This window comes from Lates calcarifer, linkage group LG17 (genome assembly GCF_001640805.2).
Source record: "Lates calcarifer isolate ASB-BC8 linkage group LG17, TLL_Latcal_v3, whole genome shotgun sequence".
Classification (NCBI taxonomy): domain Eukaryota; kingdom Metazoa; phylum Chordata; class Actinopteri; family Centropomidae; genus Lates; species Lates calcarifer.
The window spans coordinates 12,407,432-12,435,400 of NC_066849.1; the positions used below are offsets into that span (position 1 = coordinate 12,407,432).

At 42.8% G+C, this 27,969-nt stretch overlaps 1 protein-coding gene across 6 annotated transcripts in view; it reads left to right on the forward strand.

Annotated features, from left to right (window-relative positions):
- Positions 1-231: 231 nt before the first annotated feature.
- elavl4 (ELAV like neuron-specific RNA binding protein 4) overlaps positions 232-27,969 on the forward strand; it is a 75,654-nt gene continuing 47,916 nt past the window's right edge. For 2 of the 6 annotated variants that reach the window (XM_018673349.2, XM_018673351.2), the window contains exons 1-2: positions 232-898; positions 1,658-1,798. In XM_018673349.2, the coding sequence (XP_018528865.1) occupies positions 851-898; positions 1,658-1,798 (189 nt within the window). In that variant the 5' untranslated portion in view covers positions 232-850. Of the gene's footprint in view, positions 899-1,657; positions 1,799-16,178; positions 16,547-17,604; positions 17,943-27,969 lie in introns of those variants that run through there. The other 4 variants (XM_051077306.1, XM_051077309.1, XM_051077308.1 and 1 more) reach the window with 3 other exon arrangements.

Below are 27,969 nucleotides of genomic sequence, written 5' to 3' on the forward strand. Positions count from 1 at the left end.
ACACACATGAAAAGAGGAGAGGAAAGGAAAATCTAAAAGATAGGAGTGGCACGGAGAGGAAGGGATGTGGCAGCGATGGTGTCGCTGTTGCTAGAACAGTCTTCCCACCTTGTGGTAGCACAGTGAACTGTAGCTGCATCAATGCGTGAGCAATGGGGGGAGAGAGAGAGAGAGAGAGAGAGAGTGATGCAGAGAGAGATGGAGTGAGAGAGATAGAGCGAGAAAGGGAGGGAGAGCAAAGGAGAGAGCCAGAGGGAGTGATACAGAGAGAGAGAGAGAGAGAGCAAAAAGGGAGGGGAGTTTAAACTAAGTGCTATGTTTTGGGACAGGCTAATCTGCTAGCGAGCAGTGTGAGGATCGGAGCGTATTGTGTGAGCCAGTGTGCGGGGGACAGATAAGGGAGCCAGCCAGCCCGCCAGCTCGACCCACCGACCCACCAACTGCCTGACTGCCTGTTTTAATGTGCTGACTCTTGGGAGATTTAAAAAAAAGAAAAAAAGAAAGAAACTGCATATTGACTCCTTAGACGTGTGCGGAGACCCTGGGCACAAACGCCACCGCTACAGCCACAGCCAGCAGAGGTGCATCATCTGACTGACAGGAGAGAGAGAGAGAGAAAAAATAGAGGACTGAAAAATCACAACTCTGAAATCAGAAAACTAAAGAGGATTTTTTATCCCCCCCTCTTTTTTCAATTGATTTCATTTTTTCTTTCTTTCTTTTTTTGTGTTCCCGGGGACTGACTCCCAGCCATAGACGAGAAAAGAAACAGAGGAGCAAAACAACTGAAGATAATCTGCAAATAAAAAGGACAGAGCGAAAAAAAAAAAAAAGAGCACCGAATCTGAACATGTTCGAAATAAGCCGAACACTCAACGCCGCTTTGTTGAGCAATGAGGTAAAGAGATTTGGATTTGCTTCTTTCTCCACACCTCACCTGTGTATGTCTGCTGCCAACCATTCTGTCATGTGTGTTCTCGTATGTCCGTGCGTGTGCGTGTCTGTACACTTCTGTATGCTCATAGCCAGAAGGCAAAAGGGGGGATGATTGATAACAGCTGCTGTTTATTATATTTCCCCGGCACGATGGTCAGTACGAAGGAAAAAGGGACTGCCACGCTTCTCACACTCATCCCGGCTTGTAATAATAAATGGAGAGCTACTGTTTCGACTTTATATCCCCCCCCCCCCTCTATTGTAACAAAACCAAGGTAGTTATCAAACCCATCAAACATAGGCTTGCTTGTGAAATTGCCCACCTGAGGCTAAAATTGTATGTGTGCCTGCCTTCATGTGTACACGGTACAGTGTGTCTGTAAGTGCGAGTGTACGTGAATGTGTGTATGTTCACACATGCATTTGTGTGAGAGCAAAGTGTTCTGTAAACCCCCTCTACCTCCTCTTCCTTCATGCCCCCACTCCCCCCCCCCTCCCAAACTCCCTCTTCTGTCCTTTACCATTCTCACCGTCCTTCCTACCTGCTGTTATCTGTTCTCCTTCCCTTCTCTCACACCCCTTCCTTCTCTCTCTGTTTTTTTCCCTGTCTCACTCTCTCTCTCTCTTTCTCTCTCTCTCTGTCTCTATCTCTCTCTCTCCCCTCCCCTCTCTCTCTCCCCCCTCCTGTGTCTGTGTATGAGTGTGTGTGTTCTGTGAGCAGCATCTCAAGATGATGGCGAGGTACGGGCAGCTCTCGGGACTAGCAGCCAGTGGCGTGGGCTCCGTCCCCGAGACGCACTCGCCGCTATTTCCCAGGGATCTCCTGTCATCGCCAGCCCAGATGGGCTACAGGTCACCCCTGGTAAGAGGATAGACAGAACGATATATATCTCCATCTCTTTAACCAACACGGGCAAGCGTAATACTAAGAGAAGAAACAGAGAGGGAAAAAAAGAGAAGAGTGGTAGTTAGTAGAAGTGTGAATCTGTGTGTGTTGTGCTCATGTGTGTGTGAGGGAAAAGAGCAAAAGAGCAGAAAGAGAGCAAATCAATTGTGGGATTCTGCCTGTATCCCCAATGGATAGTATTAGTAAATATTTACATTGTTATGTTTGTTCAATTACGGACGCCTACTCTGTCTTTAGCCTCTGCCAGTCAGACTGTTATCAGGGGAATTTGAGGTGTTTGTGTGCGTGTATGTGTGTTTGTGTGGGTAATATATTTTGTGTTTGGTGTATTTTGTGAATTCTGTCTGTTTGTCTACTAGATTTGCATTTAATGTTTGCATTTGCCCCTTAAAAATCAGTTGACTTTCATAGTAATTAGTAAACAGGCATCAGCAGCACACCCACAATTCAAATACGGTGAAAGATAAGGGGAAAGGGAAAGATACATTTTTCAACACCCTTAGGAGGTGTAGAGTTGTGTAAGATGACAGATTTCAAATGACATTTGATCATAACTATCAATCCAATTCAATTCCAATCAACATTTGACAAGTCGCATTAGCAGAGGAAGCAGGAACGCTATAGATAGATGGGATATTTTGCACTGGAGTCAACACTACTTTGCCATTTACATAGAAAAGATTACTTCAAGGGGAAGGGGAATGAGAGAGAAAAAGGGGCATGAGAAAACCCTGAGCATTTAGGCAAAAGCGTTGTAAGAAAATCCCTGACTCGCCGCATTAAAGCGACATGAAGCTGTGGGTGTCTAATCCGCTGTGGGCTCTTCATTGGTTCGGCTCCCCTTCAAACTGGCTCAGATCCACACCCCAGAGCCTCCCGGAAGCCTTCATAACCCACTGTCATGCTGCTGACTGTACCCAGGGGTTTCCGTCAACTGTATGCAAATGCACGGCGAGGATAAGCGTTGAAATGCGTCCGTGAGGAGTTGGGCTTCGAAAATGTTTTTCAGTTGTTTTTTTTTTTACCCTCCCTTTGAATTCTTACATGAGTTCAAAGATGTCTGTCCAGTGGTTTTTTTTTTTTTTTTTTTTTTTTGGTTATTATACAGCGCTCAAAATTACTGTTTTTCCCAGTGCCCCTTTTTTGACTCACAGCAGTGTTATCTGCTGTTTGCATAAAGCTGCTGGACCATAAATTATTTGTTGAAACCAGTGGAACTAATTAGCTGAATTTATTATATAAATATGATTGACGTGTTAACATATTTTGATGCATCTTATCAGCATCTTATGAGCCAGAATGTGAGGTGAATGCTTAACCGGGCAATTCCAGGGTGCAACAAGATCAGATCAGATGACTAGTTGCACATTGCCTTGAATCTAACAAATGAATGAAGTAAGGAAGATAAAGTGCAGACAAAATGAATTCAAAATATTGTTATTAATAACTGAGTGACTATGGAGGTCCTCATCACACATAGTTACGTAAAATGGTTTTGGTAATGGTTTCATTTTGTGATTTTTGCACATTTGTCATCGATGAGTTGCTGGTGATGAGGCGTGTTCCTGTGTGTGTGTTTGTGTGTGTTTGTGTGTGTGGGCGAGTGAGCACATATGCTTGTGTATGCATTCGAAAGTGTGCTCGTTTGTGCATGTGTATACTTGTGTGCGTGCATGATTTCCCTGGTTAAAAAAGACCATCGTTATAGTGATTAATGGTGCCTTCATTAAGCACAGCAAGATCATTTGCATACATTAGATAAATGTGCTGGAAGATTATGGTGGCTTTGGTGTGTAAAGCCTCAAAAGCAGCATCACATTTTTTATGTCGGTGCTATCAAAAGGAAATACAATGCTATAGCGGTGGCAAAACATTGCAGCGTATATCGAAAATGGGGGAAATTAATTGTTTCATAAAACATTCCATTATTTTACCTATTAATCACTTCAACTTTTGTATAATATTACCATTCAAAAATAAGCAACTGCAGTGCAGTTTAATGCACCACTGCATTAAATGAGTGGTTTTATAAATGAATAGACAACTAAATGGTGTTGTCCTCCAACAGTAGCCTGCAGCAAAGTTTACCGTTTCCCTTCCCCTGGTGACACTGTGTGTTCAGTTTGTTTAGAGTATTTGTGTGCGTGTGTGTTTGCGCTACATGTCTTGTGTCTGTGTGTGTGCACATGCTCTCAGTTGTGCATACGTAGGACACCTACGTTTTTAAAAGAGAAGAGCATTCAAAGAATTAAATCCTGAATCCATCAGAAGCCAGGCACACAGAGAAAAGGTTCAGCGTGCAATTAATGAAATTTTAAGTGATATTCCTGCATTCAAAATTAGCATCCGCAGTATCAATTTATAGCATATGGATGACTGCGTAATGTCAGCCAAGTCACCTAAGATAAGCCTGATAAAATTAAAAGAACACATGAGCAAAAACTGAACTGTAAATTATTCCATGTTTTAGTCACTGAGATCTAATTTTCAAAAGCCCACATCTAAAAACCTGCAGTGCGCCGTGCTTCAGAGCTGAATGTTGTTAATTTGTAGAAAGCTCCACTGATTACCCACTGCAGGCAGCTGCCGTTCTCTATGTGACACTAGGCTTTGTTTGACAACTCCAATCTTTTCTGTTTCAACATTTAAAAAAAAAAAAGAAAAGAAAAAAAGAGGGCTTGCATTTCAGACCTGCCTAAAAAGGTTCATCATTACCACAACAACAAACAGGCAAAGAAGGAAAAAGAAGTGGGGGTGGGTGGGCATGGCGTAGTAGCTTGCAAACGGTGTGTAGCTACGGTATATTAGCAGCCGGGAGATAGTTAGAGGTCATCTCTATTTCATAACAATGATTAGCTTCTTCCATCTGCCACTCACTGCATTCCCCCCACCCCCCACCCCACCTCCCTTCCTTGATTGCAGTGTTCTCTATATCCAGGAAATTAGTTCATTTATGCTCCACAACCCTGTTGTCAGTGAGGCACAAACAGGTGCAGCAGACTGAACGACGCCACAAAGGGAAAAGATGCTCACAGGGGGAGAGACAGAGATGGAGATATGTGCAAAACACAGCATTGACAATAAGAATCTTGCCACAAGCACAATGGTTGTTGATTAATACGGGACTGACAAAGCAAACGTGGTTGTTGTATTACTTCTTTTTTTAACATCAACCATTAACTCATCTGCCAGTAAACTAAAAAAAAAAAAAAAAAGCTATCTTAGGGATTCGTTAGTGTTTATGCGAAATGTCAAGTCTTAATTCTTTTCCTTTTTAACTGCAGTTACTGCATCACATAATATGGTCGTCTGATGTAGCGTTTTGTTCTGTAAAGGTTTTTAGTTGTATGTATGTAAAGACTATTCAACCATAACATCCCTGTAACATATATCAAACTGGAGTGGGTTATGACCGTACCCTTGTCATAGAATTTACATTCAGCATCATATGAACACAGACTGCGCAGCTTTGTGCATGTGTGTACAATCATGTCATGTTTGCACTTGATATGAGCACATGTGGTGTGTCAGTTATGGGGGAACGCAGAGAGGAGGCTGGGAGACACTGCGAGGGGGGCCTGAAGGGTTCAGATTTGTTGGAAGAGCTCTGTGTGTGTGTGTGTGTGTGTGTGTGTGTGTGTGTGTGGTGTGTGTGTGAGAGAGTGTGTGTGTGCGTGCGTGTGTGCTGGCCACCAGTGCTGCAGGGAGGGCCTAGTGATCAGCAGCTGAGCCTGTGTCCCGCAGGGAGCCATCACTGCAGAATGGAGCAGGTGTCTGCACGGGCTCATGCACACACACACACACACACATTCACACATACTGTAAAGCTAAGTGAGCTCTCTCTTTTTTCCCTCACTGTCTCTCTGTTCCCTATGAGTCTTTTTTTTTTGTGCACACCCAACCCAGTAATTCAGTCCATCTGCGGGGTGCCTTTTAGTGTGTATTTCATCACACATTACCGTGTTTTTGATCATTACCCGTTTTCATACCCATCGACTCTCATAGACAAGACATTTTAAAAAAAAAAAGGCTGGAGATGTGGATGTGATCCATAAACAATAGAACAGCCTGCTGCTTCAACATGAAGCACCCATGCGCAGCCAAAGGTCACCCCTCTGTGTTCAAGTAGTGTGACCTGGAAGCAACGATCTGTAATTTCACCTATGTAATGGCACAAGGCAAGGCTCAGGTGTTCTGGATAGAGTCTGTGCACTCCTCAATGTCTCTTGACACTCAAGACAAAACATCAGTAACACACTGATCGTGTCACTTCAACAAACAAACACTGACTAATTATTACAGGGGAGGGCGAACAGCACAACCCATAATCCAGCTGTCAACAAAAGGGTCGCCCCCACCACCAAAACACCAAAGCAGAAGATTTGAACCTGCTATTATTCCCACGCTGATTGACAGGTCTTTTAATACACGGATTAACACAACTAAATATAAGCTATTCAAGTTTTCTGATGATGATAATGTAAACACAGGCTGATAATTTTACTTATAATCTGTTAAAAATAAACAAAATGCAGGTTTCTTTAAAGTCACAATATCCACTGATACACAGTTTGCACATAATGGTAAAAACTCTGTGCTAAAAAAATATACAAACAGGGAAATTTGAAGTAATACAAAAGTGTAAAAACTAGAAAATGCAATCAAGTAAACCTCACCCATAAGGCAAAAAGCATGCAGGCACACATAATTATCAGAGTTTATGGTTGCAGTCATGGATTATATATTCATGTTGAATTCTGCTGGGGGATTTACCTCAAGTCAGTGGCTACATTTGCTCTATTCAATAGGTTGAATAAAGGAAGAAAATAATCTCACTTCCTGCTGATCATTTTTCTTCTTTAATTCGAAAAAATAAATCCTAGTGCTGCTCTTTTGCTCGGTAGAAGAAAGCATTTAATTTCAGGGACAAATTTGTTGCCTCTTGTGGACAATGTTTTCACATCCAGTTGCAGTTATTTCATTCGGCTTAAAAGGATAAATAGAGGGAGAATAATGAAACAGACGAGGCTGGAGAGAAAGCAGTATTGTGTTTTCAAATTTGGCGATTTCCTTCATATTTTGTTATTTGCAAACAAACATTAACAATTATGGAAAATAGGGGGAAAAATCTACTATTTGACAGTGAAGGCAAATTCACAGGTTTCTGTAGTCTAATGTAATTTCAGGCCAGAATAACATTTGCTTTAAAGAGCACTCTCAGGTGTGTGTATTGGATCCTGCAGATTTATTGAATTAATTATAAAACTGACAGTGATATCAACATGTGCTGTAGATATGTCAGCCTTATAAACCTTGACAAAAGAGGCATTAGCCAGTAGCAAGCCCTTCGCTGACCTGTCTGTGTCTGTGATAATCTCACTCAGATGGCTTCAGCTTAGGCATCTCCTTCACAATAGAGACAAATTCAAAATGCAAACAAAATCTCCTGACAGAAAGAACACAAAATCGCCTTTTTCCCAGAAATTGAATTTATAGATTTTGCCCCTTTGTAGACACTGACTTGAGATATTATGTGGAACAGACGCCCATTTTTACAGGTGATGATTTCTGACCAGACAATATCTAGCAGTCATTTTTAAGAGCAGTGATGTGAGGAAAACGTGCCTCACTGTTGACAGCTCAGTGCCTGTTGATGCTGAGCTGACAGAGACGCGCTGCCGATACTTGAGTGATTGTCCGCGTCCGGGATCCTGGCATGTTGATGAACAACACTATTTTTTCTCTTCTCAGAACTGGTAGTTTCAAAGTCAATGCGTTTTTATTGATTCGCTAATTGCCGGGGATGAGGCAAAGTATCTGCTGTCACCATGAATAAATGATGTAAGGGCTGACTCGTGCATTAGTTGCCCGGAGGACTGACCATTGACGTTATAGTAGCTGGCCACTGGTACCACTGGGAGGTGTCTAGTAATCGGGGGCCTGTGTATACTGTGTGCTCAGAAAGTAGTTTTAAACGTGCAATGGATTTTCTTTTCAGTTGATTAGCTTAAGTAACATAGCTGTTCATGAAAGGGAAGCTAAATCAAGATGAGATATTGGAAATTGGCAAAAATGCTACAGGTATTTTTGTCCAAGGGGAGGCCAGCGATAAGTGATTCTTCTACACAAGCCAGAGATGCAACAACAGCATCATCATTATCTGCTAACCCTTCACTCCCATTAATAATAAATGTATTCTAAAAGCAGCATTCAGCTTTACCATGGAGTCTGTCTTGAGCCAGAACATCAGTGACTAGACTGTAAAGTGAGCTAATTTACAGGAATACATGAATTGTTTTGACTGGAACTTACTTCTGCAGGAGAAATGTTTATGTATATGTATTTTCTTCTATGTTTGTCTTGGCTCAATTTAATGTAACATTAAGCACTGTGCATTTAGTCATAACATGACTGATGCCTTTTTCACTCAGTGTATAGTAGTTTATTGGTAGAAAATAATTCCTAGAGCTTTAGCTTTCTCTGTAATCAGCTAACTGTTTCAACAACACAAAGTCATTGAAACATGTCTCTAAGCATGTAGGCATTTACGCTGCAACCCGGTGGAGTTTTTTCTCATTGTGCATTGCCCACTTGCTTTTCTTCAAGCATGAGAAAGGGCGGTTGAGCATGAAGTGACATTTGGAGAGCTGGATTTGTGCAGCGTGGGCATGTTTTGGTCCACAATGCCGTAGGCCAGCCCTGTGAAGGACTCCGGATGCGTCTCATTTCTAAAAGGTTATTCCTTATCAAAAGCCGTAGCGCAGCCCCATTTATGCAGATCTGATAGCACTGAGATTTTCGATGAGGGTTTTAAACGTCATTACAGATGGCAGGTGGCGTTTCAGCAACTCTAATTTTTATCCCTACCTGAGTTTTGAGTGGGAGACTCCATGAAAGTAAAAAACAGGGCTCATTTCTGCAGGGAGATATGTGACTACAGAAATAGCAAAAATAAATAATGGAAATAAAAAGGTCCTACTGTGAGCAGCAGTTGAAAGAACCTCGAGTGGGGCACTCTGTGTTCTCAGAGTTACCCTAGTGCATGCAAGTGTGTGTGTGTGTGTGCGTGTCTGTGTGTGTAAGTGGGGGGAGTTGTGATTAAAGCCTCTACCAGATGGACCACAGCAGTCGCCCTGTGAGCATGGATGTACCCCGACCGGGATCAAACACAAAATGAGCTGCCGTCCCCCCCAGCCCCAAAGCCCGCCGCTATACCCCATGATCAACTGACCCACCACACCGTAGCACGACCACTGCTACATTCCACACACCCAGTTCGGATTAGAAGTCAGCTGATAGTCATCACACGCATCTTTGAAACTCAAATAACTCCAAATATAATAAACACATGCTTTAACTTTTACTATATGTAAATGATGGTTAATAGCAAGAACTTCATAATCGGTGTGTGAGCTGCTGGCCTGCTCAAGTTGAATGTCACCTCATGCTGACGACCACTCTGTTGTCCAAATGGACACTAATCCACCAGAGTCCTGTTGAGAATACACTCTTTGTGCCAGAACACATGCCAGCCTCAACAGCCAATGCATAGCTAAGCCTCTTTGGGCACTTCCATAAACCTTCTCTCATTTATGTTAGGCTACAGCCTCAAAGACCCAACATTATCTCCTCCATTCACATAAATAAATTAATCTTTTGCTTAACAAAAAGGTGTGAAATGAGCCAACATGTTCTGGTTTACTCCTTAAATTTCTTAATTTATTGTGCAAATTGAACATGTTTTCTAGTGTGTTTTCTCTTGACAAAACACTAATTAATCCGAACACAGATAAAGCAGTTGTCGAAGTTTTATTTTGAATTAAATCTACAAAAGAGAAGTGTGTTTCTGCAGAGTTTACATAGAGACTGAACAAGCATTCACTCCCTATTCCACAGATAGAGACAGAGCGTTCAGCCTGAGCCTTCAAACAGCCCCCTGTCACATCTCTGCAGTGTGCAAAGCTCCAGCCATACCAAACAGCTTTGAGTTAAAGTGGAAGAAAGTGGCTGTGACAAATGCAGCGCAGCCTTGTTCCGGGATCAGCATGAAGAATTCATTTCTGATCTGAGGAGTTTTCTACCAGGCAGAGTGACACAGGCAGGGGTTAAGCTGACGGTGTATCATGCCCACTGACACGGAGGGAAGAGGATGTAGGAGGAAAGCTTCAACTAGATTAGTTAAATTTTTTACCAAAATACTTGTCTTTAATATAGTGTATATTTAAGTAATACGCTATTCAAGGGATCCACTCTCTATCTGTGGGTACCATGAACTCACACATTTGCAGAATGGCAGGCCCATGTAGGATTTAGTTGTTAAGTTTTTCTGAGTGAAAAGATTACCCAAAGCAAAATGTCAAATGTTTCATTTGTCCACGATCAACAGCAGGGACAATGACCTCAAAGCAATGAGCTAAAACTCAGCAATTAATGTCACAGTTTCAGTTCTCATCTCAAAATGTTTTCGCCCCTTTTAGTTAGTTTGTCAGCAGGACATCTCAAAAAAGTATAAATGAATATATACATTTTGAAATATTGAGAAAATAATTACATATTCTTGCCTAACTGTAGGATTTTGGGCTTTAGATAATTAGCATATTTAACCATAACACCAAAAAAATGTGTAGACATTTTTATCACAAATCCAAAGGGTGTATTTTCAGTGTCAGGATATGATGAAGTTAAGATGTGAGAGATGTGTCGACATCTTTGTTTATAACAGTAAGTTGGAAAATCTTGGTTTTTGCACCGGTAAATTGAGATTTTGTACACACGGGTGTTTTTCCTCATCTTTATCCATTTAGTATTTCAGTGACTGGCTGTGAACCTGACTGGCTTCCCAAGAGAATTTAACATCATTTACTCTCAGTAGTTTGAATAAGGTGCCACTGTGGTGATTCTGCTCCCCCTGCTTAAGGACATGAGTTTTTTCTTTGGATCAGCTTTTGTGGCAGAACCACTCCCAACTGCTTCCCTCCATTACTAAATTGTTAGAGCGCCGTGGCACTGCACGCCCTGCTTTTGAAGAGAAAGAAAAGAGGTGATTTGATTGAACATACAACAGCAAATGCAGGTGGACTGTGCGCCTCTGACCATGAAATTACCAACCAAAAAAAAAAAAAAAAGTCAGTATCCGCACCGTGTGTGCCATTGATTCATGAAAATAAAGCCCCTGGTCTTAACACTGAAAGCAAACAGCAGAAGTCAACTGAGTCCAAGCCGGAGCTCATTGTTGTCCGGATACAGCCGCATCGTGTTAATAGCTGTCTGCTGTCTGGCATTCAGCGATGCTGGGGTTGTCACTGGGCAGGGAGACAGGCAAGTTGAAGGCAGTGATTCTCATTTGTTGATTGTTACCGGCAGAGGGTGGACACCTGCCAGGAAAGAGGCGATCATCAGTCTGAGTAGCGCAGCAAGATGCTACTACTGCCAGAACTTCAGTAGAGCAACTAAATCTATCCTTCAAGGACAAATCAAAAAGAGCCTAAGTAAGCCGCAGCATACTGAGGAGTGTGTTCTGGGCTATTAAATGTATTAGACTGTTTTACTGCATACACTGCAGTGATATTTTGCACTGAAATCAACCAGGCCTGAAAGTTATCCATGGCTTTGTTTAACTGTTGTTTTCATTGTCAGTTACAGTGCTGTTGCCATACACTATAGTGTGAATAACTCAGTTTCAGATTGTGTTTTCTCTCTTATGTCCTTGGTTGCATTAATTTGCCCTGAACCTGACTAGCGATTGCAAAGATCAGTTTTGCTGCAAAACACAAGTTTTCCCTCTCTTGTTAATAATCAAGGTATTTTCTTCCAGCACTTTGAGGTAACACCTCTGCTGGCATCTTCACTTTGCCTCCTTTAAATAGAAGTCTTATTATGCAGAGTGAAACATAAGACAAGTGTTGAAACACTGTGCCTGACAGTTAACAAGACTCAAACCGAGAGCACCCACAATTATCACTGTCTGCACACTGCATATTCAAACCTGCTATACAGCGTACGCTATTCTTTACCGGGCTCTTTCACACTTGTTATGAGTTTAGTTAGTAATTCTATGTATTGGCTGCCACAGTATATTGTTTATGTGCACTGCTATGTGACCAGTATATTCAGTAGTTGTTTGAACCTGGAGATTCAGGATAAACAAACAGTGATTTTTTATTTTTTTGTTAGGGCGTGGCAGAGCAACAGCATCACGAGTCTGTGCAAAAGAACCAGATTGAGTAAGAGAGAGAGTAAGAGGGACAACACAGCGTGCAGTTAATCCATTAAGGTCTGTGACGAGGAGGGGCTTAGGGTGGAGAAGCAGGGCAGAATAGAGGGCAGGAGGAGTTCATGTCAATTAGCAAGCTCTCTGCTTTCTGAATTAGCAGGCTGGAAATGCGGGCTGAGGCGAGCTTCTGGGTGCCCGGGCCCTTAAAGCTGGGTCGGCTGTATGGCAGCCACTGTGTCAAGACTGTGACGCACTTCATGAATCAAAAAGCGTTGCACGTTTTTGTCTGAGCAATGTCACTTCTGAAAGTCAGCACACCCACATGTTTGTGTGTGTGTGTGTGTGTGTGTGCATGGATCCAGTTTTGCATAAGTGTGTTTGTGCGTTTATGGATGTGAGCCAGAGCCAATCGGTGAGATGGGGCTTCACATTGCTGACAGTGTGGCTGGCCATCTTGGGTTAAAGCCACAAAAGCTTTTTAACTTTCAAAACTTTGCAAGAGGAGAGAAATATCATTCGCTTCCTCAAAAACTATTTAGCATCAGTCATCGTTTAAACGGCCAAATAATGCATCCAATCAACGCTCTGTACTTTTTTTGTGCAAAGTCTGACAAAATGGGAATGCCATTAATAAGAAAGGAGTCTTTTTTAGTCATTACCCTTAATTACCTCTGACATTTTAACATTTATTCACACAGAGACATAAACTCTGAGTACATATCGCTTACATCCAGACTGTAAAGCATCTCAGCATGGTTGCCCTTGATAGAATATCTCAACCACTCCCTCCATCTGTCTATACACATTATTATAATGCACAGTGCGTACCCTTAAGTAGGACATGGCAGCAACATGGTTCCATCTTCAGTATGCGTCTGTATATCATGACTACACATGCACACACTCACACTTCATAACATAACATAACACACTGCAAAGAGTAGATTGTGTTTATAGCTAATTTACTGAGTAGTGGCAGTCACTTTCATTGCTTTATAAAACCATGGTCCTGTAGAGCAATTTAGTAAAATGACACGCCGAGCAAGACAACTGTGAGAGACTATTTTCACTTTCAAATCATATTCTCATTTAGAGAAAAGGTTATTTGGATTATATTACAGAGCGAGAAAGCAACCTCAAAACACTTGTCTTTTATGGAATAAGAAAATGATCACCCTCCATTTTCACCCCACATTTTACTGCCTCTACCCATCAGCACTTAAAAGTTGATGGAATACAAAAACAAAACCCAAAAAAAAAAAAAAACGTCAACGTGATCCAGGCATTGCCATAGCCCTGACTTCCAGTTCCTTTACAGTGACAAATTAAAAAGCAACAATGAAAGCATTGTTGAGAGGAGAATATTAGAGCCAGTGAGATGGAGAATGATTTTTTTTCCTGGGTCTAACCCAAAGCTTTTATTAAACTCAAAAGGTCAGAGCAGGAGGATAAAAGACGGACAGGAAACTGAGGGTTTGTTGCCTGTACTATTCAGCTGCAAATGTTGCTTCTTTCTGCTCTTTGGCAGAAAAGAAATGGAGGCACGCAACAAAGGGAAAAGAGACAAAGATGCACTTCTATTTTAATCCGTTTTCTTTGTGTTTCATTCTGCATTACTCTTCCTCTGTTGTGTTATATACCGTATGATCGGTACAAATCTCCAGACTGCGAGTGCCATCATATTCTATTCTATCTGAAACAATAGGCAGCTTGTTCAGCCCATGTGTGTGTGTGTGTGTGTGCACGCACCCCTGCTCAGGCCCTAATTGAAGGCGTAGTGAGGATTCTCATTAGTATGTCAGGCACATGGTTCCACTAGGCTAGCTAGCTAGCTGTAGCTAACTAGACAGGTGGAGAGGTCAGGGGTGAAGTGGAGAGACTGGGGAGCTTTAGTTCACTGCTCCCTTTTTGTCTTTGTCTTTCTTCTCTTTTTTCCTAACTGGATTTTTTTTTTCAGCGTGTTCATTCGGGAGCTAATCAGTGCAGCTATTTGAGTATGTGGTTGAAATTCACAATTCACATTTTAGACAGACATACTAAGAATATTAGTAGAGTACATATGTGGTACACGCTCTACACTGTTTCATACCCTTTGTTTACAATGTGGGATTACTGGAGATTATATGTGCACACAGTACCTTTAGTTTGTTACAGAGGGCATCATTTAACTTCAGTATTCAGACCCTAGCAATTCACACTGGACCTAGTTTGCATTAGATAGTTTGCTTTAATATTAGTCTGTTGTTTTGCTCATTTGTGTGACACAGCAAATGATTATTTCAATTACTGACTAATCAACCTTGCTTCAACATTAGAATGATTGCTTGTTTAGTCTATAAAATGTCATAATACAGTGAAAAGTGCCCACTGTAATTCCCCAGACCCCAAAGTGAGATCTTTAATTTTTTTTGTTTCATCTGGCTGAGAGTCCAAAACCCAAAGAAAAGCAGCAAATTGTCTTATTTGAGAGGCTGGAAACAGAGAATGATTGGCATCTCTGCTTGACAGCTGACTTGAGCAATTAATCACTGATGAAAATTGTTGCTTTTGTTATTTTTTCTTGATCAACTACTTGATTAATCAACTAATTGTTTCACCTCCTTTTGTTAGATTTGTGCATCTACAGATCATGTAACTAACCATGACTCTATTTTTAATTAAAAAAAAAAAAATACAAGGCTTTCACACAGTAATATATATCGTCTTAAACCCCTCAATAATAGATTATAGTCACGTGCCAGTGGACTATCTAAATACAATGCGATCATGCATCAGGATGTATCTTGAGCTGGAAGGGGAGAAGTCGTCTCTGTGAGCCTAATGGACGTCCACTAGTTACATTAGCTCTGCCAGGCCTCAAGCAGCTGACTGCTAATTGAAACAAACCAGCATGAGAGTAAGAGCTGACTTGTCGACCACCTCTTATTGCTGTGTTGGACACAAAGGAGGCGGGATGATCATGTGGTGGGAAACTGGTGATGTTTTCACCTCTTGTCTGGAAACATTAAGATGACACCAGAGTAACATCAAATAAGACTATACTCTTATATCTACAACATAAGGTGCTTGAATTTGTTGGGAGGATTTGTGAGACCGAACATACACATGTACATTTTGAATATACATGTATGTGTGTGCACGTGTCTATGCTTATGTGTGCTTATAGTAGGGTGTGGGCTAACATGTGCTTTGTTATGTGTATTCTGAGTGGATGTGTGTGCGAGAGTGAATGTGAATGTGCGTGTGAATGTATGTACGTGTGAAGGCACAGCCAAGTACTGCGGCCTGCCAGGTAACTGCACTGAAGGAAGCAAGAGCTCCCTCTTCTTGTCTGCCTGAGATAGGGGGCCAGCTGGACAAAATCAACCTGAGGCAGGTTTGCCGCTGGGCATAGAGAGTTAGCTTTTTATAAATATTCATTAAAAAAAAAAAAAAAGAAAGACTACATAAACCGTTGGGAAGTTAACAATTTTTCAGAATAACTGGCAGTAATTTGATAGCAGCATTTGATTAAAAAAGACTATAATTACTCCTCCAAACAATAGACATAACGTTTTGTGCCCTGCTGCCTATGGTGCATCAATCTAAAATGAGCAACTGCCATAAATGGAGCATTTTTTAGCGGTGTGGCTTTAGGACCCCTGAGAAGAGAGGGGGTGTTGATGTAGAAGAAAAAGGAGGAATACTGCAGCTATCTTTAGGCAGAGAAGCCTGCTTATGGCTAAAAAATATGGAATATACATTCACACACTGCAGTAACAATACAGATAACCGGATTTCTGTACGTGCTAAATGACATAAAAAGAGAGGTGTAGGAGCGCGGATACAGACCACGAGCTTGCTCCGAGGCGTATGCAAGGCGTATGCTGATATCGTGCATAACTGTTAACAGGTTAACAGTCAGGTGTGGGATAATTACGTGAATACACGAACATTAAAGTCACCTTAACTGCTTTCGAACGTTTACCTCTGCGCGTGATGCTCCCCGCACTCCCCACATCGTGGACCACACGAGCCTGCCTCCACTCGCATCCGCAAGCGCACGCACCACCCCGTCCGCACCTCCTCAGCCAATGAGAGACGACGAGCGAGGTGACTGGACATTCCATAAATGGCTTTTTCTTTTTTTTTCTTTTTTTGAGGGGGGGTGTAGCGGGGGTGTTCGCGTTAAATCTTTTCCTCTGAGTGGATTCTCTCTTTTCTCGCCGCGTTGTTTTGTTTTAGTTTTTCTACCGAGCGCGAGTGCCTTTTTCCTCTTTTACCTCTCTCGCGCGGGACGGGGCTGCAGGTCCTCCACACCCACGGGTTCGCTCGCTCTGTTTAGTATTTGGCTCCGCTAGACTCACTACACCGACACGTCGGTCCATTCATCCTCTGAAGCACGCCGCTGCTACTCATCTCGCTGACTTGACCGGCTTTTTTTTTTCTTTTACACTTTGTTCGCCGAGAAAACCGTTACCGTCCGTAACACCGACACAAGAATGGTCATGGTGAGTAGATTTAATTTGGCACATATTTTCTGTCGCGTCTGTTTGTTTCTTTATTGTGCCCACACTCTGCAGCCATCTGGGCTTTATTTTAGTGGAACCATACAGCGTATGCTACAGCATGCAGACAGGTAGCGCCGTACTGATTTGTATTGCCTATAGCATACAAACACACAGCCGCCTTCTGTATAACACCTCACCTTTTTGATTTTTACTACAGATAAATAATTTAATGCGAGTTAACTATATCGCGTCCATGGCCACTACACCTGTGTGGACAGGTGTGTGCCGTCTCCCCATGCGTTTATTGATGCGTGCGCCCTCGTTGTAATATTACTTTTAAATCTCAACAAACAAAGCAGACCAATTGTTGTTGTCAACTAATGCTTATCTGTTTTCTTTTGAAAGGATGTGTTTAGAGGGAGGAAAAGTGATCTAAATAATCTGATCTACAATTCCTTAAAGACCTCAGTCATTATTTTGAGACAAAAACTGTTGGATAGTCCCTGAAGTGTGTGTGTTTGTGTTGAAGGCAGAGAGACGGGGAGTAAGGGAGGACGAGATAGTCCGTATACGCATTCATGTAAATGTACAAGGGATTTTAACATGCACCCAGTAATAGCTAATTTATATACACACTGCTGCGCAGGCATCCTATTACCATAGTGCCCGAGGCTGCAATCACTCTCCAAGAGCTCTGCTCCGCGCTGCTCTGCCCGGCTCACTCAAGCACAGACCTCAGCAGCGATTGATTGCTTTGCTGGGATTCAGAAAGCCTTTTCTCTGCCAAACCGGGCTGAGGCTGGCGTGTGCCGACGAGGGCTGCGAGCCAGCCAGAGAGCGAAGGTGTTAACACCGAGGGGAGGGGGAGTGGGGGTGGTGGGGGGTGGGGGTGAGGCCGTAGGGCTGACAGGCAAGCCAAGAAGCCAATCGCAGACTCTAAAAGAGAGGCTGGGAGGAGGGGTGGTGGTGGTGGTGGGCGGGCTCTGACCTTCCAGCTGAGCAGGCGACTGGGCGGGTGGCTGTCGGGGAGGGGGGGGGAGGGAGGCGAGGAGGGAGGGGGAGGGGAGGCTTGCTGCAGCCCAGCGCTCTCATCCAGACTTCACCATTCTCCTCTCAGCATCTGTGCAAGAAGGCGATGCTTCCTCCTCACGCCTCTAGTACGCCGCTCTCTGCTCGCCGCTGAGACTCAGGCAGAAACAGGAACAGGAGGCAGAGACAGAGAGAGAGGAGAGAGAGAAAAATAAGGAGACAGAGGAGACTAAGAGACAGGAAGAGAGTACGAGAGAGTAGGGAATTTTTCTTTGCTGAGGCGTTGCTGTAGCTGTTGAGAGAGGAGGAGAGAGAGCGTGAGACAACGGCCGGCATCTCCCAAATGGAGTGGAATGGGTTTAAGATGGTAAGGAAGAAGCTTACAGGCAGCCTGCCACTATAGTACACTACATTGTTACCCATCGTTTTCATTTTGGGCAGCCTGCAGTGGATAGAGCAGGTTGTAGTACTATCACTTACAATCAGTATGTGTTATATTCTCCTAGCACAGGCAATGCAGTGATACTGTTAAACTATTTGTTGTGCCAAACGGTAAGTTTCTTCATACAGAAGATGGATACGGCATGGGAGGGGGGTGGGGTGGGGGTTAGTCTGACGAGGTTTGTGGGCAGGATGAGAAATGGAGGGAGACAGATGGAGGGACGGAGCCAGATATCATGCTAATGGGAGAGGTGTGGAGGCAGGAGCAGAGGTAAGGATAGATGGGGAGAGGAACAGAGGGAGGGAAGGGTTAAATCAGGGGGAACAGCACCCATTTTATGTTCAAGCTGGGGCTGGAGGTGTCCCCCCCTTTTCCTGCCTTTGCACCACTCTGAAATATTTACCTGCGTATAGTACCGCAGCAGAGGTGGAATGCACATTATTGATTCTGAATGCTCTGTGAAGATGGTAGGTAAACTGGACTTTTGTGGATATTTGATATTCATGTATGCAAAGTAGTCCTTGTTAATTATGTGAGTAGACATGTTATCCGTCATGCTGCTTGTGTACACAGTGGGAGTGTGTGTTGTCCATGTGTTGTGCCAGAGCTGGAGAAAGATGGAGTAGGTGTGTTGGAGTTATGCGCATGCCTGGATTGCAATATATTGTAATGTTGTACATTCTCTAAGTTTTAAGCCCACTGCTCCTGTGTGTGTGCATATGCCTGTGTGCATAATTATGTGTTTGGCTGTATGTGTCCACATGAGAAAGATCACTACAAGCTAAGCTTCCTTAGACTCACTTTACTTTGCATCCATTTATCCATTCATTCATCACATCCAAGTGACACAGTGAGAGGTTGACTAACAAAAGCAGCAGCCATATTTTTTTCCCCTGTCATTTACATACTGTAAGACAGAGTTTTATTTCATTGCCAATACTGCGTCACCATTCTGACTACAGAGTCAATACCATTATTATGCATTCGCAGCGCATCCATCTGTTTTCAAAATGGTTCCGCAAAGTGGACTGACTCACTTCTGTATTTGCATGAAGAACAGTGGAAGCATTATTCATTTGTCGGCAAGTAAATGTTTGATTGTTTGTGTGCTGGCTTCTTTCCATTGGGCACAATCAAAATGCTAATTGAAAAGAAGGCAACTCCCCTGTTTGGTGACGCGGCTAGTGGCGCTAGCTGGCACGCTTTCGCGCTGGGCAGTCAGGACTAGCAGCCTGGTGGAGCGTAGATGGAGGGGCCTAGCAGGAGAACATGATTGACAATGTGAGGGCGTGAACGCAGAGAAGAACGCAAGAGTGTATATTGTTTATACTGTATATACGGATAGGGCTACCATTATCACGTACAGATGGTGAAAGTAATGGATGTGAAAGGAGAATGAAATGGAACAGTGAGCGAGGGAGTGAAACGGTTGAATGTTTTATTGGAGGTATAAGATATGAGCGTGTACCATGAAGCCTCCTGATGGGAGCCAGTGGGAGACCTGGACTAGACACAGGCCATCATTTCATGTGCGCGCACACGCACGCACACACACACACACACACACACACACACACACACAGATACAGATACACACAAACATGCAGTGGCTCTATTACCCTCAGGCAGAACACCATGAGCTCCAAGGTTACACATCAATGCTAATAGGGTGGGGTGTGTGAGGAATTTATTAGCTACTGTGCACCGACTGAATGTGTGCTTAGTGATTTAAATGTAACTGAAGATCAGAGAAACATAAGATAGGGAGCTGTGGGCTGTGTGCTTGAGTATGCACCTATGAGGCGATTATAGGTCTGAGGAAAAGTGAGGATGAGTCACAGACATCATGTAAGAAATGATAGACGATGAGCTAACAAATGAAAAACAAAGTTGAAGCAGCAGGACAATAAAGGGATATTGCCTCGGCAATTTAGTTACATGATAGCCGGTGCATATCTGTGTTATCGGTTCGGTGTGAGCAACTGACGTGTGTCTAGATGCAGAGTGACATGGTTAACTAGAGCCTGATTAAACACCAGGCAAATGGATAGAGTGAGAAACAAAGAGGAGGAGAAGTGGTTCAGACAGAGAAACAATTGCCTCTTAATCTTCTTTCCTATGCTCAAACAGTAGCTCTTTAGGATTTACTGTAGATGGGTGTGCCGCATTATATATGTAGATAAACAGACCTTTAATTGTTTTGCATGGTGCTTGTGAAGCTATCAGACTATTCTGAGCATGATAGAGGAATTTAAAGTTAACAAAGCACTACCAACAAGTGCATAGATATTTTACAGTTCTGACTATCTACAAACACATAGCATATGCACTCTAATACAACACTCCAGCAATAATTCCTACCTTCATGAAGGTTACACTGTTTAGTTTTTAATGAAAATGTTTCAGAAATTTGTCCATTCAAGTGTATGTTATATTTTGCATAGTGTAGTTTGTGGTGCTGTTGAACTGTGTTGCATTATACGGACAGTTTTTTGTGTTATTTAGCCTCCCTGCATTGATATAAATGGGTTTGACAAAATAATAGAAACACCAGTTTGTTTAATGTAGTACAGTTCAACAGCACCACACACTACATCCTTAAAATGACCATAAAGTTAAAACAACACCTCTTTAATACAGTTTCAATCCAAACTGAATATTACAACCTACATGAGGGTAGAATTTATTTCAGGACTCCTGAATCAGGCTGCGCCAGTTTTAGTTAGGTGTGCTTAATGAACGGTCAACTGTATATCAAAAAACTGTAGAAATGTCTCTATTCTTATTATTTATAGAAAACTCCTATCTTATAACATTGCATGGCTGTGAAATGACTTGCTGGTTGTGCATTATTTCTCAATTATGGAGTACATGTCTGATACTGACTTTGGTAAAATACTCTTTGTAGAGAAGCAAACTCTAGCAAAGCAGAGGGCCTTTAGCAATCTTATGCTTTATGTTTAGAGTGCACAGTCATGGCTGCGCTGCTATTAATGTTGTTGATTCAGTTTTTCACAAGAGATTACACTGCAGTTCGTCATGTCGCCAGTCATCAGCTACAGAAAGCTGAATGTCAGATGGGCTCATTGTGTGTGTTTGTGTTCATACAGTTCATGTATGTACTTGTTAATGTGTATGTGTATGTGTTTGAGTTGTGTATCATACTGGTCATGTCCCCTCTCTAGCTCGAGTCAGGCGTGTACAGAAAGATCGTAGGCGAGATACACAGACGCTAGAGAGTGAGTTATAATTACATATTTACTGCATTATCTTTGAGGTGGGGTTCTTTAGATAGAGATATGAGTCTAAAAGCATGTAGTTGGATTACATTTGTCTGTCAGGAGCTCTTCCTCCACCTTTACCAAGAAGCACAGCTGGAAAAGTCCTGACAGACTGTACAGTGGCCTTTTCAACTTGTAAAGTGAATCCAGAAATATAGAAATTTCCCTTGAAGGGTGTTAGGTCCTCCCTAGATGTACTGTTACCAGGGAAAGTCTGAGCCACAATAACATTAAAACTAGTTTGTCTGTTCATCTGAAAAATAAAGTGCTACACCTGCAAAAGTACATCATTAATACACCTTTTTTAAGAAAAATAATATCTATTTTCATGCAAAACATGTTTATAAAGTATTATGATACTAATGTAATACACTCCCATCTATAATTAAAACAATGTGGCTGATTGGTGGTTAAAAATATATAATAACGTAAATATATGATTTGTGTGTGACACGACATGACTAAGATACAAAGCTGAAGGTATTTCTTTTTACCCTTACACTTGAGGGAAGAGGTTTTGCCAGTGCTTTGGCGTGTTTTGTTTGAGCACATTATGTCTATCAGTATTTTGATGGTATAGTGCCTGTATAAATATCACAAAATATTTTATTGTCTTTAAATGTCTTTTCCACTTTCCTTTAAACAAAAGCTGGATGGAAGCAGTTAATGAGCCAAAAGCCTGTTTGAATAAGAAGCTGCTGTAACAATCTCTGTCCCAATTAGCATGCTTTGGTTTTTAAATATTCCTTTTGTGTGAAGCCTAAACACACATGAAGACTCACAAAACGGTCACGTTGAAAATTTAATAGGCTTCCACAGTGATTTCCTTCATTTATTTAAAATGTTGTTTTTTTTCCTCCCTTTTTAAAAAGCTAGAAATCTGAGAGGCATGGCAAGGCATTCTGCTGTGAGGGGAGCAGCATTCACAAATACTAGACCTAATTCCTTTGGCAGCAGCTCAAACTGCTACAGACAGACACATAATCAGCTGGGGAGTGTTAGCGCCTCAGCCCACTAGCAAACACAGGACCGAGCCCTTGTTGTGCATCGCTGCTTTTCAGAATAAATATCCCGATGGAAAATACAGTGGGAGGAAAGAGGTATTCATGTGTATATAGCTCTTTGTTCCGTCAAAGATACAGAAGGAGAGAGGAACACTGGCTTTCTTAGCTACTTTACTGCTCATTCTTTCTCTCTCCCTCTCTCGCGCCCTTCCTTCCCTCTCTTTCTCTCATCCTCCACTGTACCCTGTATGTTTTGGTATTCATACAGATGTTTGGATTTGAGTGGCAGTTTCTCCTGAGACTGTGCACAAGCGGCTGACTCGTCTCATCTGCATTTTGCATCCCAGGAAAAAAGAGAAGTGAAAGCAGCGGAAGGCATCAGCAGGCAGACAGGCTGTGTGTGTGTGTGTGTGTGTGTGTGTGAGAGAGAGAGAGAGTGAGAAAGAGAAAGAGAGAGAGAGAGTGTGTGTGTGTGTGCATGTTGCCTGTTGTTTGGCTTTGGCAGCTTAACTGGCCCCAGTGCTGTTGCTGTGTGATGTTTAAAGGACGTTTCAAGGTCACGCTTTCGACAGGCCTCACCGCCTCTGACATATTAAACATTTATATATTTCTGTAACTAGATGAATTATAGATTGAACATGCAACTGAACATGCTACAAAATGGCAGCATTGTGCTTGGTAATAGACACTTTAGGGCCTGTAAACATTGTCTCCCTCATGACATCCTTTAGCCTGCCTTATCTCATCAATAGCAACACTAACACAAAAAATGGCTGATCTTGATCTATGCAGTATACAGACAATCCCCTAGTGGCAGGAGTGGGGATATGGAAGGTCCATCTGCAAGTTAGTAGTGGTCAGTCATAAAGACAGGAGCTGCTGTACATAAAGATCAGAATGGCGGAGCTGACAGACTTAATCTAAAAAAGCTATCTCCTAATGAATTATTAGAGAGAATGCAGGCATGGAGGTAGATTACACCTGACTATTTTCTCTTGTCAGTCAGTGAGTTGGTTTGGTTTTTACTGTATGTAGCACTTCTAAAACTGGAGATAGCCAGTCAACTGAGACTCAGTGATAGTAAGAGAACCGCAGTTTGAGGAGTTCGTCCCAACAGGTAGATGACAGTCAATGTATATTCCTGTCCACTGGACAGGAAAGCTGTTCTTTGTACACAGCATTTAACTAGATGGAAATGGAGGAAACATGATATCCATAGCTTATTGAGACTGATTAACATCAGCGGCAGGGATGAACAGCACCTGTCAAGCAGATGTGGGGTGGGGGGTTGGGGGTGGGGTAAAACGTCAGAGAAAAGAAAAGGGGTAGGAAAAAAATGGGAACAGCAGAGAGATAGCTGTGTGCTATCTTGTGGATGCACGGCTCTCCGGGACACATGCTGTCAGACTAAAACGCAGTTGCAGAATTTTCTATGGCAATCAGCCACCACTTCTTATATGTTGCCTCCTTGGCATATGCTACAGTATATGAGCAGAGATAGTCTCCTGTGGGCATTTTCAATTACTCCACACTGTACGGGGGGGGGGGGATTAATCCGCTCGTTTGAATGCACACCACACTTAATGGTTTAGCTGGTGTGCCACAGGCCTTGTCTGTTAGCTGCGCTGGTATACATTCAGGCTTTTTTGTGTTTCACTCTCCTCTCCTCCTGCTGCAGTAGGAGCCATTTCTGATTGCACCACTCTCACATCAAGTTACACTGAGATTAGATTTTCACAGAAGATGGGCTCGCTATAAATTCTCAAGTCAAACTCCTAATTGATTGTGTAATGACTAGTACAAAGCAACATCGTAGCATTTGGTAAGTGACTGAAACAGTTTAGCTTTTGGAATGACAGCAAATTTTCCAAGCACAGAGAAGTCTGGTTTACATGATGATTAATACATCTAACTAGTCAAATAACACCTGGGTTATAACTAGACAAAAGACCAAAAAGGATATTCGTAGTAATTTGATATTTCATCATGTCACTCAGCATAGGAAGAAGGTTGTCAAGAGATTTCCTTGAGGATAGATATAAAGTTTCAGCTTGTCTTTCAATCAGAAATATATTAGCCCCTTCTATATCTACATGTAGTTTTGAGTTATTCATTGCTTCCATCAAACTGTTTACTCATTAAGACAGATGACGGACTGCTGTCCTTTTCCCTTACAGCTATTTGATTATGTGAGCTCCGGTTCAGAGCTGAATCAATAACCAGATTAGCCAGGCACACACACACACACACACACACAGACACACACGCTAACATACACTCAGACACTCTCGCACAGTACCCAAGGCTGTGGAATGAATTCTTGAGTACAACGGTCGGTTGGTGTCTATGTGATTTAGCTCTGTGCCTTTGCTGCAAGGCAGACACACTCTCTCTCTCACACACACACACGGACATACACACACACACACACACACACACACACACACAGGCAGGGCTGTGTCTGAGATGCAGCTGATGGGGGAAACAGTGATTAGATTAGGAAGAGCTCTGCCTCTGCTTAGCAGCCGGGCCAGTGTTCCTCTCTCTCCCTTGTTCTCTATGTAAGTGCTGTGCTGTAGGTTTTGTTTTTATCGTACACCTCCAGGCTGTTTATAGCTTTTTAAATACCTGCTCAACAAAGCCAATATTACCACTTCAAGCCTCAAACCAGTTTTAATCAGAACTCCTACTGTGAATTATACTGAAAATTGAGTTCAGTCAGAGGAGTTTACAAGTTTCTTATTCCACTGCTCTCCCCCTTTTTGGGAAAGTTGCCAGTTATCTTATTCTTTGAGGCCTTTTTTCCATACATACAAAAAGCATGACTGTAGGCCTGAGCAAGCGAGGAATATATGGTTGTTTATAGTCGGCTGCAATAGCATGGCACTGCTGAGTTGCTTATTTCTGACCTGATATATGCAGGTGGGCACAGCAACGATGTATAGTCAAGTAGTTGAGTTGAGTGAATCTGTGTGCATTTGTGCATGTTTGCATATGTTTGTTTATGTATGCGCGAGTGTATTTCGGTGTATTTTGCTAAAGATAGAAGCCAGCATCACTAATGTGGCCGGTTGCCTGCACAGGTGCGCGGCCGCATTCACCTGCCAGCTACTTGTGGAGGTGGTGTCCTCGCTCATGACACATGGTGCTGACTCAGATGGATCAGCCTGCCTGCTCTCCTTGCCTCACTGTCTGTTTCTGCGTCCTCTATCCTCCCTGTCCCAGCCTGGCTAAAAAGCTACTTCAGCTCCACACAGAAATGAGCACCGCACGGAAACACAAGCGAAATGAAAATCCAGAGTAGTGCAGGTTTTTGTCATTGCAGTGCTTCAGACTCTGTTGCAGTGTCACTTATATTTATTCAGAGAGCAGTCACGGTGAGTAAATGTAACCACGTTAGATCTTAACATAGTCGTGGCAAGCGTGATGTTTTGTGTTATGAAAAGGGAAGACAGAGAGAGACAAAAAAGGGCCCTATTGGGAAGGATCAACCTTTTATGTCATGTTAAATGACAGGCGGGATGTAGGCCTACTATAGGCTGACAGTGCGCCTCCTGTCTCTCCTGCTTTGTTTTTACCCCTTTACTCATATTCTCAATGTGTCTTTTGTGCTTACCAACTGCAGAAACATGGTTAATACTTCCTGAATAGGCCCTACATGTTCAATTGATATCATCTCTGCTAAAACCTTTAACCACATTAATGACATTTAATTAAGGATAGGATTCTATGTAGGGGATGAGATGATGATTTAGCCTCTTTAATCCACCAAAATGTCCTAGCTAAGGACTGCAGCAGTGATCACTCCCATCCATCACACCCAGGGATTACAGCAGGACAGACAGCGATGCACAGCAGAGACATCTCGCTGATTTGACTGAGCTGGACGCCGTGGTGCTGGCTGCAGCAGCAGCTAGAACTGGAACAAAGGCTGGCAAGCTGTTGATGGGGATTTTGATGCCATTCGAGGGAGGACTGCTGTTGGGATGATGGTGCTGCATTGATTTCCAGCTGAGGATTGGATGGAGAAATAGGGGTCAGGGGCATCAAGCGAGGGACTGTTCCTGGCACAGGAGTGAAACTAGGGGAACTGTGATGAGGACCTGAGAGGCCAGGCCAGGGCCGGGGCTGAGGGACGGGGACTTGGGCTGACAGACGAGGCCAGGCCTTCATTTCCAAGGCCCAGTCCCCGTGGCTCCTGGCTTCAGCCAAACAGCTAGGCAGGTGTCCAGCTGATCTCACACCCCCACAAGGGAGGAACTGCAGAGCACCAGTCACTAGAGCTGCACAAATTGAAGTGTCATCTCCAGAGTCAAGATGCTCACCAATTTTCTGCATGCGTTGGTGCAGAGTTGGGATTCAGCCAGTGGACAAATGGCTCCAGTTCCGCCTACAGTTTGGCTGTGCAAAGGAGACTGTGATGTGTGTGTGTCTGTGTGTATTTCATGACTGTGTATGTGTGGAGCACTGCAGGTCCTCAGTGTCATTGTCCTTGAATGATGCAGCAATGCAGCATAAAGTAGTTTTAGAGAAAAGTTTTTAGATAAAAAATAATTAAGCCAGATCTGAATAGAGTAGAACAAGTTACATCATTTCAGTTATGAACATTTAAATGCAAAATGTGGCAAAGCCTTTGTTGTGCTAGAATCCGTAGCCTTCAGAAACAAGTGAAACTAAACAACACACCAGATACTTAACATTTGAAAATAATAATATATAAGTCATACTACAAATGATATATATACAGATTTCCCATCTGAAATGTCCTCCAGCAATTGGCCTTATCCTGTCATCTCCTGACCTATGACCTCACACAAGAAGTATATGCTGATTACCCAACGTCTGCAGGGAAGTGTGTGGGAAAGCTGCATAGACCCTGGTAAGGACTGAAACATCACAAAAGAGAAAGAGGAGAGTGTGGGGGGAGTCAAGTCAAAGTTAAATGAAAAATTGCTTACGTACACGCCTTGCACGGCCTGGAACATTTATTATTCCAAGTCACACAGAGAGAAAAGGGGTGGAGGAGGATAGAAGAAGAGAAGAATCCATTTGGTAAAGTAGATGCAGATCGATGAGACTGGAGGCAGGCAGGCCAGAGTGCAACAGCGGAGGGGCGTGTGTGTGTGTGTGAGAGAGAGGGAAAGAGAGAGAGAGAGAGAGAGAGAGAGAATCTGTGATGTGTCTCTGTGTGTGTGTGTGCTTGCGTGCATGAGGCGTCCCAGATTACTTTCCCCGATTGATCCAGCCCAGCATCCGTCTGACCTGCAGGAGATTTCAGAGCTCGGAAGATGCTGGTGGAGGTGGAGAGATGGCGAGAGAGAGAGTGAGAGAGAGAGAGACGGCCAGGAATAAAGGGAGAGGAGAGAGAGAAAAATAAAAATCAATAGTGCAGAGAGCATTACAGGGAACTTGACTGGCCGAGAAGCAGAGATAGTAAAGTTGTATTAATCTCTTTGTGTCTCAGTCAGTTTGATAGGAACTCCAATTCACTATCACTTTGGGGGACTGAGAGGGAGTTGTAGTGTGAGTTTAATAGTATTTGGTGTGGCTGCTTTGTTGTAGCAAGAAGGGGACATAGGGGAGCAACTGTTAGTATATTTGGATGTATATAAGTATCTGCATCTGAAGACAAATTCAAAGTAGGTCGCCCTTTCTGTCAAATTAGTT